Source organism: Convolutriloba macropyga, chromosome 2 (assembly GCF_964194025.1).
Source record: "Convolutriloba macropyga chromosome 2, txConMacr16.3, whole genome shotgun sequence".
Lineage (NCBI taxonomy): Eukaryota > Metazoa > Xenacoelomorpha > Acoela > Convolutidae > Convolutriloba > Convolutriloba macropyga.
Window position 1 is genome coordinate 56,729,553 of NC_134469.1, and position 14,904 is coordinate 56,744,456.

A 14,904-nucleotide genomic window follows, 5' to 3' on the forward strand; every position below is an offset into this window, starting at 1 on the left:
GTTAATCAAATGGATTTTAAATTCTTTCACTCATTGAATCACGCAATGTAGTGAATACGGTCAATTTCAAAAGAGCAGAATCAAAAGATCAAAAGAAACAGGATAAGCATATAAATCGAGGTCTTTAAGTTAGTGCATTATGTTATTAAAGATCATTAAGGCGATTGCTAGCTGTCATTAGTATTATGCTCAATAGCGTTCAGTTTAAAATCTGAATTAAATGTAATTTTACAATCTAACGGAATGTGCAGAAGTTGCATGCCAAATAAACTAAATGACACTCGGAAAAATCCTGTCAATCTCCATGTCTTTTTTTGCTATATCTGTTTCAATCCCGATGTGCGTCAAGCGGTCGACTGACCGCTGTTTTCCAACAATTTGCTGGCTATCTTTTAAAGACAGAACAAAACGTTGGTCGTATCGACCAATTTTTTCTGTCAAATTCTCCTTATATGTTCTATGAATACTGTATTTTATGTATGGTATGAATTGGTATTTTATTACTAATATGGTACCATTTTTTGTTGTGTTTTCTCCCATTTGCATTCTAGAGGTATATATTGAACTCCAATGAAATCATTTTAAGCCCCCTCAGTGAATTAAGTTCCATCCACACCGACTGATGCAAACTGGAATAGATTCGAACGCCCACTAGTCGTTCGTGGAAAATCTTTGTTTATATTTTACACTTATTTTGAGCCGCCGTCAGCCTCTCAACGGCTTTTATTTTTGCGCTCTCCTTGTTTTTTATTTTGATTTATCTTTTGATCACGTATTTTGTTTTGCAGAAGTCACGATTTGCACGACTTCTGACTTACCTCACTCACTGTGTTAATCAAATGGATTTTAAATTCTTTTACTCATTGAATTACGCACTATAGTGAATAAGGTCAATGACAAAAGATAAACATCAAAAGATCAAAAGAAACGTGATGAGCATATATATCGAGGTCTGTAAGTTAGTGCATTATGTTATCAAAGATCAGTAAAGCGATTGCTAGCTGGCATTAATATTATGCTCAATAGTTGTCAGTTTAAAATCTGAATGAAGTGTAATTTTACAATCTAACGGAATGTGCAGAAGTTGCACGCCAAATTAAATAAAAATGACACTCAGAAATATCCTGTCAATCTCCATCTCTTATTTTCTATATCTGTTTCAATCACAATGTGCGTCAAGCGGGTCACTGAACGCTATTTTCCGGCAATTTGCCGGCTACCTTTTGAAGACAGAACAAAACGTCGGTCGTAGCGACTGATTTTTTTTGTCAAATTCTCCTTTTATGTTCTATGAGTAATGTATTTTGTGTATGGTATGAATTGGTTTTTTAAAACTGACATGGTACTATTTTTCTGTTGTGTTTTCTCCCATTTGCATTCTAGAGGTGTATAATGAACTCCATTGAAATCAATTTAAGCCCCCTAAGTGAATTTAGTTCCACCCAGAACGACTGAAGCAAACTGGAATAGATTCGAACGCCCACTAGTCGTTTGGGGAAATTTCTATGTTTATAATTTTAATTACACTTATCATTAGCCGCCATCAGCCTCTCAACGGCTATTATTTCTGCGCTTCTGATCACGTTTTTTTTGCAGAATTCACGATTTGCACGACTTCTGACTTACCTCACTCACTGTTTTAGCTGAATGGATTTTAACTTCTTTTACTCATTGAGTTACGCACTATAGTGAATAAGGTCAAGGACAAAAGATAAACATCAAAAGATCAAAAGAAACAGGCTAAGCATATAAATCGAGGTCTTTAAATTAGTGCATTATGTTATCAAAGATCATTAATGCGATTGCTAGCTGGCATTAGTATTATGCTCAATAGCGTTCAGTTTAAAAGCTGAATTAAGTGTAATTTTACAATCTAACGGAATGTGCAGAAGTTGCAAGCCAAATAAAATAAATGACACTCAGAAAAATCCTGTCAATCTCCATGTCTTATTTTTTCAAACTGTTTCAATCCCGATGTGCGTCAAGTGGGTCACTAACTGCTATTTTACTGCAATTTGCCGGCTACTTTTTGAAGACAGAACAAAACGTCGGTCGTATCGACTGATTTTTTTTGTCAAATTCGCCTTATATATTCTATGAGTACTGTATTTTATGTGTGGTATGAATTGGTATTTTTTACGGACATGGTACCATTTCTCTGTTGTGTTTTCTACCATTTGCATTTACCACCATATACCATAGTGGTGTATATTAAACTCTAATGACATCATTTTAAGCCCCCTCAGTGACTTTAGTTCCACTCACACCGACTGAAGCAAACTGGAATAGATTCGAATGCCCACTTGTGGTTCGCGGAAAATTCTTTGCTTATATGTTACTCTTATTAATAGCCTCTGTCAGCCTCTCAACGGCTATTGTTTTGGCGCTCTCCTCCTTTTTTATTTCGCTTTATCTTTTGATCATCTTTTTTGTTGTGCAGAAGTCACGATTTGCACGCCGTCTGACTTACCTCACTCACTCTTTTAAATGAATGGATTTAAAATTCTATCATTGAATTACGCACTTTAGTGAATACGGTCAATGTCAAAAGAGAAAAGTCAAAAGACAAAAATAAACAGGATAAGCATATAAATCCAGGTCATTAAGTCATTTTGCATTAGGTTATCAAAGTTCATTAAAGCGATTGCCTGCTGGCATTAGTATTATGCTCAATAGCGTTCAGTTTAAAAGCTGAATTAAGTGTGTTTTTACAATCTAATATGCAGAATTTCCAAACCAATTAAAATTTTTGCACTTAGAAAAGTTTGTCAATTTCTATCTCTGTTTTTCTTATTCATAGCTGCCATCAACCTCTCAAATGGCTATTGTATAAGCGCTCTCATATTTTTATTTTGCTTTACCTTTTGATCGCGTTTTTCATTTTAATAAGTCACTATACGATTTTCACGTTTGGCTGCTGACTTTCACTCGCTGTTTCAACTGAATGGATTCTAAATTCTTTCATGCATTGAATTACGCAATATAATGAATACGGTCAAAGTCAAAAGAGCAAAATCAAAAGAGACAGGATAAACCGATGAAGCCCGGCCATTAGGTCATTGAGAATTAAGTTATCTAAGTACATTAGAGTGTTTGCTAGCTGATATAGGTATTAGGTTTGTTAGATTTCAGTTTAGAAGTTGAATTAAATATATTTTAGAATCTAGAATTAGAACACTTTTTGAAACTAATGAAAAACAGTCAATTTGTCTCTTCTTTTTTGTTTCATTCGCGATATGCATCAAGCGCGTCAACGACGGCTATTTTCCTGCAATCTGCCGGCTATGTTTCTGTTTCAATCCGAATATGCGTCACGGCGGCTGTTTTCCGGCAATTTGTCGGCTGTGATTTTTTTTATTTCCGTTGTTGCAAATTAATTTTTTCAAACTGATGTGCTAAGTTGATAATAAAAATTACCAACTGAGACCAATGAGATGCTGAATTCTTTATAGAACTTAGATAATGTTTTTTTGTTTTTTTTTCAGCCTTTCACATCTATCGTCTGACTTTCAGTGGAGTTGCCGGGTTCTCGAGTCAAAAGAAGTGGAACAATTGGGCATTAATAGAAGATGCATCCTACTCGCTAATTCTTCGGCACCTGGTACGAAAAGTTAACTTTTCCGAATTCTCGTAGGGTTTAGCGGCATTTTACGAAGCATAGCCTAATGAAAACAGAACAGGTTGCTGAAAGGTTTATCCGGAGTAATAACTTTTTTGTACAACAGAGGGAACGGTTACAATTTTGTTTTAAAAATTCATCAAAAGTAACACTATTAGAATTTGTGCTCTTTCTACCCAGAAAAGTCAATGAATGGTTGTTGAGCAGTGAGCTTTAACAAAATCCTCTCAGTTAGGTTGACATGATCGTGAAAAGAAAGCGAAGTTGGTTGGATAAAACTCAACAAAGTCTGAAAGAAAAATAGGATGAATTTTAACTTTTAATTGCTCTCGAATGGTGCGGCTTCCAGGAATTAATATAAACATTTTTTTTATCTATGCAAAATTTTTGCTTAACCGCTATGACTTATTCGAGAACTTATTCGAACATTTTTTCGCTCGTTTGAGCGATGTAAGTTGACTTTTTCGTCTTAGAAAACGAAATGAAAAAGTAGAACCCGTTTGCATTAAAGCTCTGTGCTTTAATGAGCTCCAAGTGTAAGGTTCAGCGAAGCGGCTGAATAATACTTGAGGGGGCAGATTTTCCTGGTTTAGAGGGCGGTCTTATACCCCGCCCCTTCTCCATTATACCCCTTCCGCTTTTCTGCTTGCTTGCCCTGTGAGGCTGTACTCCCTGTGCTCAAGGTAGCCTCAACCAAAGCCAACCCCTCGACTGTCGTTTGAGAGCAATTCGATCCACGTTAGTCGGTTATGTTCACGTGTTGTCGCCTCGGCTTGTTGGTTTTTTTGAATAAGGAGAACATCAGATATTACATGTCCGCTGACGGAACCGGAAAACTGCTTCTCTATTGATTAGTAGCCGCCATGATCTTCTCAATGGGCTATCATTACGAGCCGCCTATTTTTTTGCAAAGTTGATTGTAAGAAAAATGATTGTATGGTCCGACAACCGAGTGGTTAAGGCGACTGGCTCGTAATCAGGAGATCGGCCGTTCGAGCCGCGGCAGTGAAACAGAGCCGCGGTTGCTAATGAATAATAGGGGAATCTTATTGGTTGCTCCAGTGCACAGCAATAGATAATAAAATTTTGACACCTGGTTTTTGAAAAAAAAGATGTTCCTAATTGTTTTTATTTGTTTTCCGTGTTTACAATAAGTCATAGTTCATTAGGTTAGCAAATCCCATTAGAGCTTGTATGCGGTTCTGCTATTAAGCTGAAAAATGTTTTGTTTAGAAGATGATTCAAACATAGTTTTAGAATCTAACAAACAAATCACACCAAATTAGATTTTCTTGAAACTTAGGAAAAAAGACTGTCAATTTTAACCTTTTTTCTATTCTAATTGATCTGCGTCAATTGCGTCTGTTTTCTAATGCTTATGCAGAGCTAGTGTCTGCTTCCTGGTTGTTTACTTTTTCTCGCAACAATTGTTCCATTTTCCTCAAGGCAGTTTCTCACTTTGTCATGCAGTAAACCGACAACCATGAGAGCCTAATAACAATGTGGGTACCATTTGAATTGTGGATACCAATGTGGGTACCAGTCTTTTTTTTCATCTTTATATTTTCAGTAGCCGTGATTCTGTTATATCTTCAAGCGGAATGAGAATTTGGTATTTCAACAGTTTTTAGGTGCTGTTTTCAGTATTTCTTCATTTGGGTGCCTTCTGGTGGTTTTTTAAATTTCGCGAAAATTGTTCCAATTTCCTCAACTCTGTTTCTCACTTTTTCATGCTGTATATCGACTAACGCAAGAACGTAACACCATTGTGGATACCATTTGAATTCATCTTTTTCCCTCATGTCCACATTTTCTTCATTTTCATGTTTTTGGTAGCCGCTCTCGTTGTCTCAACCGGCTCTTTTAGCTTTTTTTTAATCTGTTCACACTTTTTTCGTCTTTTTCACGTCAGTGAGAAGTCAAATTAGATTAGCTCATATAATCATATTGAATTAGTGAAGGGAGCGAAAAAGCGTTTAGGTCTAACGCGTAATTTTTCAAGTACCTTGGACTCCTGTGAGGATTTGATATTTAAACAAGTTTTAGATTTTTTGGAGCAAGTTTTTTTTACCTGCGGCAGTTTGGCTGCTGTTTTTAGTGGTTCTTCTGTTGAGTTTTGTTAATAGGATAACTTTGCTTCCTAATGTCGACTGTTTGAAATTGATTAAACTCATCTACGGGTAGCTAATGCTTTTTTTCTCTGAAACCTTTTTGTCCTAAAATGTTATTGAAAATTTGATTTTTAACCCTATATTAATATGGTTTCTGTTGTCTTGTCACCTGCTATCATTTCTGGCCGTATCGGTGGTTGCTATTGAGACATACATAACATAATTAATTGTTTGAGTGCATAGCTATTGGTTGCCACGACTGTGGCAGTGTTTGTTCTACAAGTATGTCAATAATTTTATTGCTCAATTTGTTTTCTCTTAGTCTGCTTTATGGCCAATCTCATCGGATGCTAAGTATGCATGAAATAATTCGATAATTCGTTTCATTTGATAGCGGATTTTTATTTGTCTTGTAAGCTTCTCGTATAATAGTTCCTAGTTGTTGTATCTACTTTTCTATTTTATCACTTAATCTCATTTATGGCAGAATTGATTGGTTGCTAATGATTAATAGGGGAATCAAATTGGTTGCTCCAGTTCAGAGCAATAGATGATAAAATTTTGACACTTGCCTTTCGAAAAAAGATGTTAGATTGTTTTTTTGTTTTGATTGTTTGCATTAGGCCATAGTTCATTAATTTAGCAAATCTCATTAGACTTTCTGCTATCTGTATTTGCTATGAAGCTTAATGTTATGTTTAGAAGATGAATCAAGTTTATTCTTATTATCTAACAAACTGCGCACCAAATTAGATTTTTTTGAAACTTAGAAAAATGATGTCAAATTTATACTTTGTTCTGTTTCTGTTTCAATTGATCTGCGTCAATTGCGTCTGTTTTTTAATGCTTATGCAGAGCTAGTGTCTGCCTTCTGGTTGTTTTTTTCTCGCAACAATTGTTCCATTTTCCTCAAGGCAGTTTCTCACTTTGTCATGCAGTAAACCGACAACCATGAGAGCCTAATAACAATGTGGGTACCATTTGATTGCGTCTTTTACTCCCTGAAGTCTTTTTTTTTCATCTTTATATTTTCAGTAGTCGTGATTCTGTTATATCTTCAAGCGGAATGAGAATTTGGTATTTCAACAGTTTTTAGGTGCTGTTTAATTGCTCTCAAACGAAGTTTGTAGCAATTATATTAGTCCTGTCGGTCTTTTTTTTTATGCGATTTTTCGCTTGACCAATTTTTCGTCTGACGCTTTTGACTTTTCGTCCTCAAAAACAGGATAAACAGGTAGCGCCCAGCGGGCATTAAGGGCGCTTAGAGCCTTTTAGCTCTGTTTCAGCTCAAACAGTTTTGGAGTCTTATACTTATGGTGTGAACAGCGGTTCTTAGAGGTTGAAGAACCCCCCACCCCCCCCCCACTGCTGACCCCCCCACTATTGCCCCCCACCGCCCTGTTGCCCCCAACCCCCCCCCCCCACCCGACTGTCGCCACCCCCATCGGCACCCCCGTGCACCCTCCCCCCAACCATGGCTAGCTACTGAGGAAGAACCGCTAGCTAAAAACGCAAATTTATACTAATTTTCACAATTTTTTTCAAGATTTTTGAAAATTTTTGTCAGTTTTTTAAGTTTTTTCAGCCCTAGGTGTCAAAGAATCCACTCTAGGATTTGATAATAGGTTATTGAATAGTTTCTAGTGGTAATAGAATGGTTTCAACATTTCAACACTGCGAATTTTTTGCATTTTTTTTGATAAATTTTGCAAATTTTTTCAATGTTTTTGAAAGTTTTTGTCGTTTTTTAGGTTTATCCAGCCTCAAGAGCCAAGGAACTTCCTCGAGGGTTTAATAATAGGTTACTATGTAGTTTCTAGAAGTAATGGAGTCATTTTCAAGATTTAAACATCACGAATTTTAGCATTTTTTTGACAAAAATTGCTATATTTTTTAAAATTTTTTGACATATATTTTCATTATTCAAGATTTTTCAGCCTCAGGGTTCAGACAACCTTTTGAAGGGTTTGATAATACGTTGCTGCATAGTTTCTAGTGGTAATAGAATGTTTTTCAACATTTGAACATCACGATTTTTAGCAATTGTTGGATAAAACTTGAATTTTTTTTTCAAATTTTTCAAAATTTGTCATTATCTAAGTTCTTCCAGCCCCAAGAAACCTCGTATAGGCTTTGATAATACGTTACTGAACAATTTTTCTTGCGATAGAATAGTTTTAAACTTTTTAATATCACAAATTTTATCGATTTTTTAATAAAACTTATGATTTTTTCAATTTTTTTGAAATTTTTGTCATTTTATTTGCAGTTTTTGAGTCCTTTTTTGAGTTTAACGATTAATACTGGCCAACGAAGTTTTTTAATTCTTGCAGATGGGTTACATGACAAAAATCTAGAGGCAAAAAAATGTTCTTTGAACATTTTCGTCACTGCGAAATGTGGAAAGTTTTCTTCTGAATTTTGCACTTTCAGTTTTTTATTTGATTTAGTTACTAACAAGGCTAGAATCTCATGGAAAAAATTTCTAGCTCTCTCTCTTTCTCTCTGTGTGTGTGTGGTGGTTGGCGTTTCTTTCCTTCTCTTTCTCGCTCACGTTTTACCTCGCACTCTCTCTCTCTCTCCTTAACTCTTTTGTTGACTTCAGCGGCTGTTATAAGGCGTGATAATATCGTCTATTACCCTAGCCTCACGCCTCTTCAATCAAGCGAAAGCTAACCTCACTAAACAGTGGCTAGGTGCCTGCAACCGCCCGCCGGTCGTTTGAGAGCAATTCGCCCGACGTTAGTCGGTTATGTTTTCAGTATTTCTTCATTTGGGTGCCTTCTGGTGGTTTTTTAATTTTCGCGAAAATTTTCTCAATTTCCTCAACTCTGTTTCTCACTTTTCATGCTGTATATCGACTAACGCAAGAATGTAACACCATTATGGATACCATTCGAATGCATCGTTTTCCCGCATGTCCACATTTTCTTCATTTTCATGTTTTTAGTAGCCGCTCTCGTTGTCTCAACCGGCTCTTTTAGCTTTTTTTAATCTGTTCACACTTTTTTTGTCTTTTTCACGTCAGTGAGAAGTCAAACTAGATTAGCTAATATAATCACATTGGATTAGTGAAGGGGGCAAAAAAGCGTTTAGGTCTAACGCGTGATTTTTCAAGTACCTTGGACTCCTGTGAGGATTTGATATTTGAACAAGTTTTAGATTTTTTGGAGCAAGTTTTTTTACCTGCGGCAGTTTGGCTGCTGTTTTCAGTGGTTCTTCTGTTGAGTTTTGTTAATAGGATAACTTTGCTTCCTAATGTTGACTGTTTGAAATTGATTAAACTCATCTACGGGTAGCTAATGCTTTTTTACTGTGACACATTTTGTCCTAAAATGTTTTTGAAAATTTGATTTTGGCCCCTATATTAATATGGTTTCTGTTGTCTTGTCACCTGCTATCATTTCTGGCCGTATCGGTGGTTGCTATTGAGACATAAATAACATAATTAATTGTTTGAGTGCATAGCTATTGGTTGCCAAGACTGTGGCAGTGTTTGTTCTACAAGTATGTCAATAATTTTTTTGCTCAATTTGTTTTCTCTTAGTCAGCCAATCTCATCGGATGCTAAGTATGCATGAAATAATTTGATAATTCGTTTCATTTGATGGCGGATTTTTATTTGTCTTGTAAGCTTCTCGTATAATAGTTCCTAGTTGTTGTATCTACTTTTCGATTTTATCACTTAATCTCATTTATGGCAGAATTGATTGGTTGCTAATGATTAATAGGGGAATCAAATTGGTTGCTCCAGTTCAGAGCAATAGATAATAAAATTTTGACACTTGCCTTTCGAAAAAAGATGTTAAATTGTTTTTGTTTGTTTTGGTTGTTTGCATTAGGCCATAGTTCTTTAAGTTAGCAAATCCCATTACAGTTTCTGCTATCTGTATTTGCTATGAAGCTTTATGTTATGTTTAGAAGATGAATCAAGTTTATTCTTATAATCTAACAAACTGCACACCAAATTAGATTTTTTTCAATTTTAGAAAAATTGCTGTCAAATTTATACTTTGTTCTGTTTCTGTTTCAATTGATCTGCGTCAACTGCGTCTGTTTTTTAATGCTTATGCAGAGCTAGTGTCTGCCTTCTGGTTGTTTTTTTCTCGCAACAATTGTTCCATTTTCCTCAAGGCAGTTTCTCACTTTGTCATGCAGTAAACCGACAACCATGAGAGCCTAATATCAATGCGGGTACCATTTGAATGCGTCTTTTACTCCCTCAAGTCCACTTTTTTTCATCTTTATTTTTTCTGTAGCCTCGATTCTGTTATATCTTCAAGCGGAATGAGAATTTTGTATTTCAACAGTTTTTAGGTGCTGTTTTCAGTATGTCCTCATTTGGGTGCCTTCTGGTGGTTTTTTAAATTTCGCGAAAATTGTTCCAATTTCCTCAACTCTGTTTCTCACTTTTTCATGCTGTATATCGACTAACGCAAGAATGTAACACCATTGTGGATACCATTCGAATGCATCTTTTTCCCTCATGTCCACATTTTCTTCATTTTCATGTTTTTAGTAGCCGCTCTCGTTGTCTCAACCGGCTCTTTTAGCTTTTTTTTTAATCTGTTCACACTTTTTTCGTCTTTTTCACGTCAGTGAGAAGTCAAATTAGATTAGCTAATATAATCACATTGGATTAGTGAAGGGAGCGAAAAAAAGCGTTTAGGTCTAACGCGTAATTTTTCAAGTACCTTGGACTCCTGTGAGGATTTGATATTTAAACAAGTTTTAGATTTTTTGGAGCAAGTTTTTTTTACCTGGGGCAGTTTGGCTGCTGTTTTTAGTGGTTCTTCTGTTGAGTTTTGTTAATAGGATAACTTTGCTTCCTAATGTTGACTGTTTGAAATTGATTAAACTCATCTACGGGTAGCTAATGCTTTTTTGCTGTGACACTTTTTTGTCATAAAATGTTATTGAAAATTTGATTTTTAACCCTATATTAATATGGTTTATGTTGTCTTGTCACCTGCTATCATCTCTGGCCGTATCGGTGGTTGCTAGTGAGACATACATAACATAATTAATTGTTAGAGTGCATAGCTTTTGTTTCCCAAGACTGTGACAGTATTTGTTCTTCAAGTATTTCAATAATTTTTTTGCTCAATTTGTTTTCCCTTAGTCTGCTTTATGGCCAATCTAATCGGATGCAAAGTACGCATGAAATAATTCGATAAGTCGTTTCAGCTGATAGCGGATTTTTATTTGTCTTGTAAGCTTCTCGTATAATAGTTCCTAGTTGTTGTATCTAGTTTTCTATTTTATCACTCAATCTCATTTATGGCAGAATTGATTGGTTGCTAATGATTAATAGGGGAAACAAATTGGTTGCTCCAGTTCAGAGCAATAGATAATAAAATTTTGACACTTGCCTTTCGAAAAAAGATGTTAAATTGTTTTTGTTTGTTTTGGTTGTTTGCATTAGGCCATAGTTCATTAAGTTAGCAAATCCCATTACAGTTTCTGCTATCTGTATTTGCTATGAAGCTTTATGTTATGTTTAGAAGATGAATCAAGTTTATTCTTATAATCTAACAAACTGCACACCAAATTAGATTTTTTTCAATTTTAGAAAAATTGCTGTCAAATTTATACTTTGTTCTGTTTCTGTTTCAATTGATCTGCGTCAACTGCGTCTGTTTTTTAATGCTTATGCAGAGCTAGTGTCTGCCTTCTGGTGGTTTTTTTCTCGCAACAATTGTTCCATTTTCCTCAAGGCAGTTTCTCACTTTGTCATGCAGAATACCGACAACCGTGAGAGCCTAATATCAATGTGGGTACCATTTGAATGCGTCTTTTGCTCCCTCAAGTCCACTTTTTTGATCTTTATATTTTCAGTAGCCGTGATTCTGTAATACCTTCAAGCGGAATGCGAATTTGGTATTTCAACAGTTTTTAGGTGCTGTTTTCAGTATTTTCTCACTTGAGTGCGGTTAATATGATGACTTTTTGTCTAATATCAACTGTTTGGAATCGATTAAACTCATCTACGGGCGGGCAGCTCATGCTTTTTTTTCACTTATGACACTTTTTTTTGTCATTTGTTATTGAAAATTTGAGTTTGCCCCTTTTTAGTTTTGTTTCTATTGCTTTGTCACCTAGTTTTTTTTCTGACAGTATCAGTGGTTGCTAATGAGACATAAATAAGCTAATTAAGCGTTTGAGTTCATAGCTGTGGTTGTCAAGACTTTGGCACTATTTGTACTACAATTGTTTCAATGTTTTTAAAATGTTTTTGTTGTTCGGTTTGTTGTCTAATCATTAATTCTCAATAATGACAGGTCTCATAGGTCGCTAATATCAATCATTTGAACCGATTTTTTTGCTCCAGTTCAAAGCTATGACTTTAATTTAGTTTTTTTTCTATGACTTTCATTTTTTTCATTAAATTTTTTCGAGTTTTTGAACTTGAGTTTTTTTGCTCGATTTCTTGTCATCTCTGAATCTGCTGGATGGCCAATATCAGCGGTTGCTAAGGTTGCATAATATAATCAAATTAATCGTTTCAGTTTTTAGTGAATTTTTCTTTAAATCATACGCTTCTGGTATTAAAAAAATCAGTTTTGTTGGTACCTACTTGTTGTATCTACTTTTTTGTTTTATCACCTAATCTCATTAATGGCAGATTTCATCTGTTGTTAATGATAAATAGATTAATTTAATTGGTTGCGTCAATGCACAGCAATAGATATTAAGATTTTGACTCGTGGTTTTTGAAAAGATGATGTTTCCAATTGTTTTTATTTGTTTTCATTGTTTGCATTAAGTCAGAGTTCAATAGGCTAGCAAATCTCATCTTCTATCAGGATATTATCTCATCTACTATCTTCTCGTCTCTTCTGCTATCAGGGTTTGCCATTAACCTTAAAGACGTTCTGTTTAGAAGACGAATCAAGTATAATTTTAGAATCAAACAAACTGCACCCCAAATGAGGTTTCTTTGAAATTTAGAAAAAAAAATGCTGTCAACTTTAATCTTTTTTCCTGTTTCTGTTTCAATTGATATGCGTTGACTGCGTCTGTTTGCTAATGCTTATGCAGAGCTTGTGTCTGCCTTCTGGTGGTTTTCTAAATCTCGCAAAATTTGTTCCATTTTCCTCAACTCTGTTTCTCACTTCTGTCATGCAGTATATCGACTAATGCAAGTACGTAACACCATTGTGGATACCTTTTGAATGCATCTTTTTCCGTCATGTCCACATTTTCTTCAATTTCACATTTTCAGTAGCCGCTCTCGTCGCAACCGGCTCTTTTAGCTTTTTATCTGTTCACACTTTTTTTCGTCTTTTTCACGTCAGTGAGAAGTCCAATTAGATTAGCTAATTTAATCACATTGGATTAGTGAACGGAACGAAAAAGCTGTAGGTCTAACAAGTGATTTTTCAAGTACCTTGAACTGCTGTGAGGATTTGGTATTTAAACAAATTTTAGATTTTTGGAAGCAACTTTTTTCAGCTGCGGCAGTTTGGCTGCTGTTTTCAGTGTTTCTTCTGTTGAGTTTTGTTAATAGGATAACTTTGCTTCCTAATGTTGACTGTTTGAAATTGATTAAACTCATCTACGGGTAGCTAATGCTTTTTTACTGCGACACCTTTTTGTTCTTAAATGTTATTGAAAATTTGATTTTTGCTCCTATATTAATATGGTTTCTGTTATCTTGTCACCTGGTATCATTTCTGGCCGTATCGGTGGTTGCTAATGAGACATAAATAACATAGTTAATTGTTTGAGTGCATAGCTATTGGTTGCCAAGACTTTGACAGTATTTGTTCTACAAGTATTTCAATAATTTTTTTGCTCAATTTGTTTTCTCTTAGTCTGCTTTATGGCCAATCTCATTGGGTGCTAAGTATGCATGAAATAATTCGATTAGTCGTTTCAGTTGTTAGCGGATTTTTATTTGTCTTATACGCTTCTCGTATTAGAAAAGTAAGGTTTGTTAGTACCTACTTGTTGTATCTACTTTTTTGTTTTGTCACTTAATATCTTTAATGGCAGATTTCATCGGTTGCTAATGGTTATTATGATTAATCTAATTGGTCGCTTCAGTCCACAGCAATAGATTTTACGATTTTGACACCTGGTTTTTGAGAAAGAGAAGATGTCTCTAATTGTTTTTATTCCTTTTTGAAAGGTTTGAATGACTTTGCGAATCTTGCCTTCACTTTTAGTTCTCTTGTTCCTTTTTCAGCCATTGGGACTGCTAAATAGGTTTTATGACTTTTGAAGTTTTAATATACGCTATGGTTAAAGGTTTTGTCGTTTCGTTATGAGGTTCTTTTAATTTGGCTCCACTAGTTTTCAAAGTTTACGAATTTTGCTTACTTGGTCAGTTTTACCTGTTTTTTGCTTTGTCTGTTATTGATTCCCACAAGCTTTGTGCATTGTATACTCATTCTAAGAACGCTTAGAATTATTATTTTCGAAAATTGTTCTTTTGTAAGGATTCTTGAAACACTAAATCCTGAAGAAACAAAAATTCTAGTTTTCTAGTTGACTGTCTTAGATTGATGTTGGTGTAAGAATATTAATTATCGGGTCATTAGTTAATTCAGTTCTTTGGATTCGAATTTAGCTTGTGTTCTGGTATGTTTTATCTGTCGAATAAAAATCGTCTTGACTTCTTTAGGCTAGTTTTACTCTTTTGCTTCTTCTCAATTTGCTTCTAAACAGCAGATTCTAAGTATAAAAGTCTAGAATGAAGAACAGAGTTCTTACGACAAAACGAAAAAGAAAAACGAAAATAGGAACGGGATAAACCCATAAAGTCCAATTTTAGATACCCGTCACTTAAATTTTTTAAAGTCTTAGTTACCATCTCTAGTGCTTTGATACTAGCCTCTTTAGCCTCTCATTATGGAAACAGGAGTATGTCAGCTATAAAATGAAATAAAAAATTATGCACTATAAATTTTTTGTACAACAGTCGGTCGTCATTTTTTCTGTGCTTTCAATCCCAATCGGTGTTTAGATTTCCTGCTGTTACAGTTTTCTTTAGTGTTAACCGCCTGTGCTAACTAAGCTAACAGATACTACCGTGCATATTAAAGTAATTGTTATCTAGTCATAAACAGCTTCAAATATTTTCTCTTTTGTCGATGAAGGCAGGATAGTACAAAGATTTCTGCCAGTAGCACAGTAGCAGGTCAAAAGTCTTCCAACCTTTTCTTCGAT

At 35.1% G+C, this 14,904-nt stretch overlaps 1 protein-coding gene across 1 annotated transcript in view; it reads left to right on the forward strand.

Annotated features, from left to right (window-relative positions):
- Positions 1–14,904, forward strand: part of LOC142334525 (uncharacterized) — a 141,271-nt gene that overhangs the window by 5,059 nt on the left and 121,308 nt on the right. Inside the window, exon 3 of the mRNA XM_075382624.1 lies at positions 3,486–3,601. Coding sequence (XP_075238739.1) covers positions 3,486–3,601 — 116 coding nt within the window. The remainder of the gene's footprint in view (positions 1–3,485; positions 3,602–14,904) is intronic.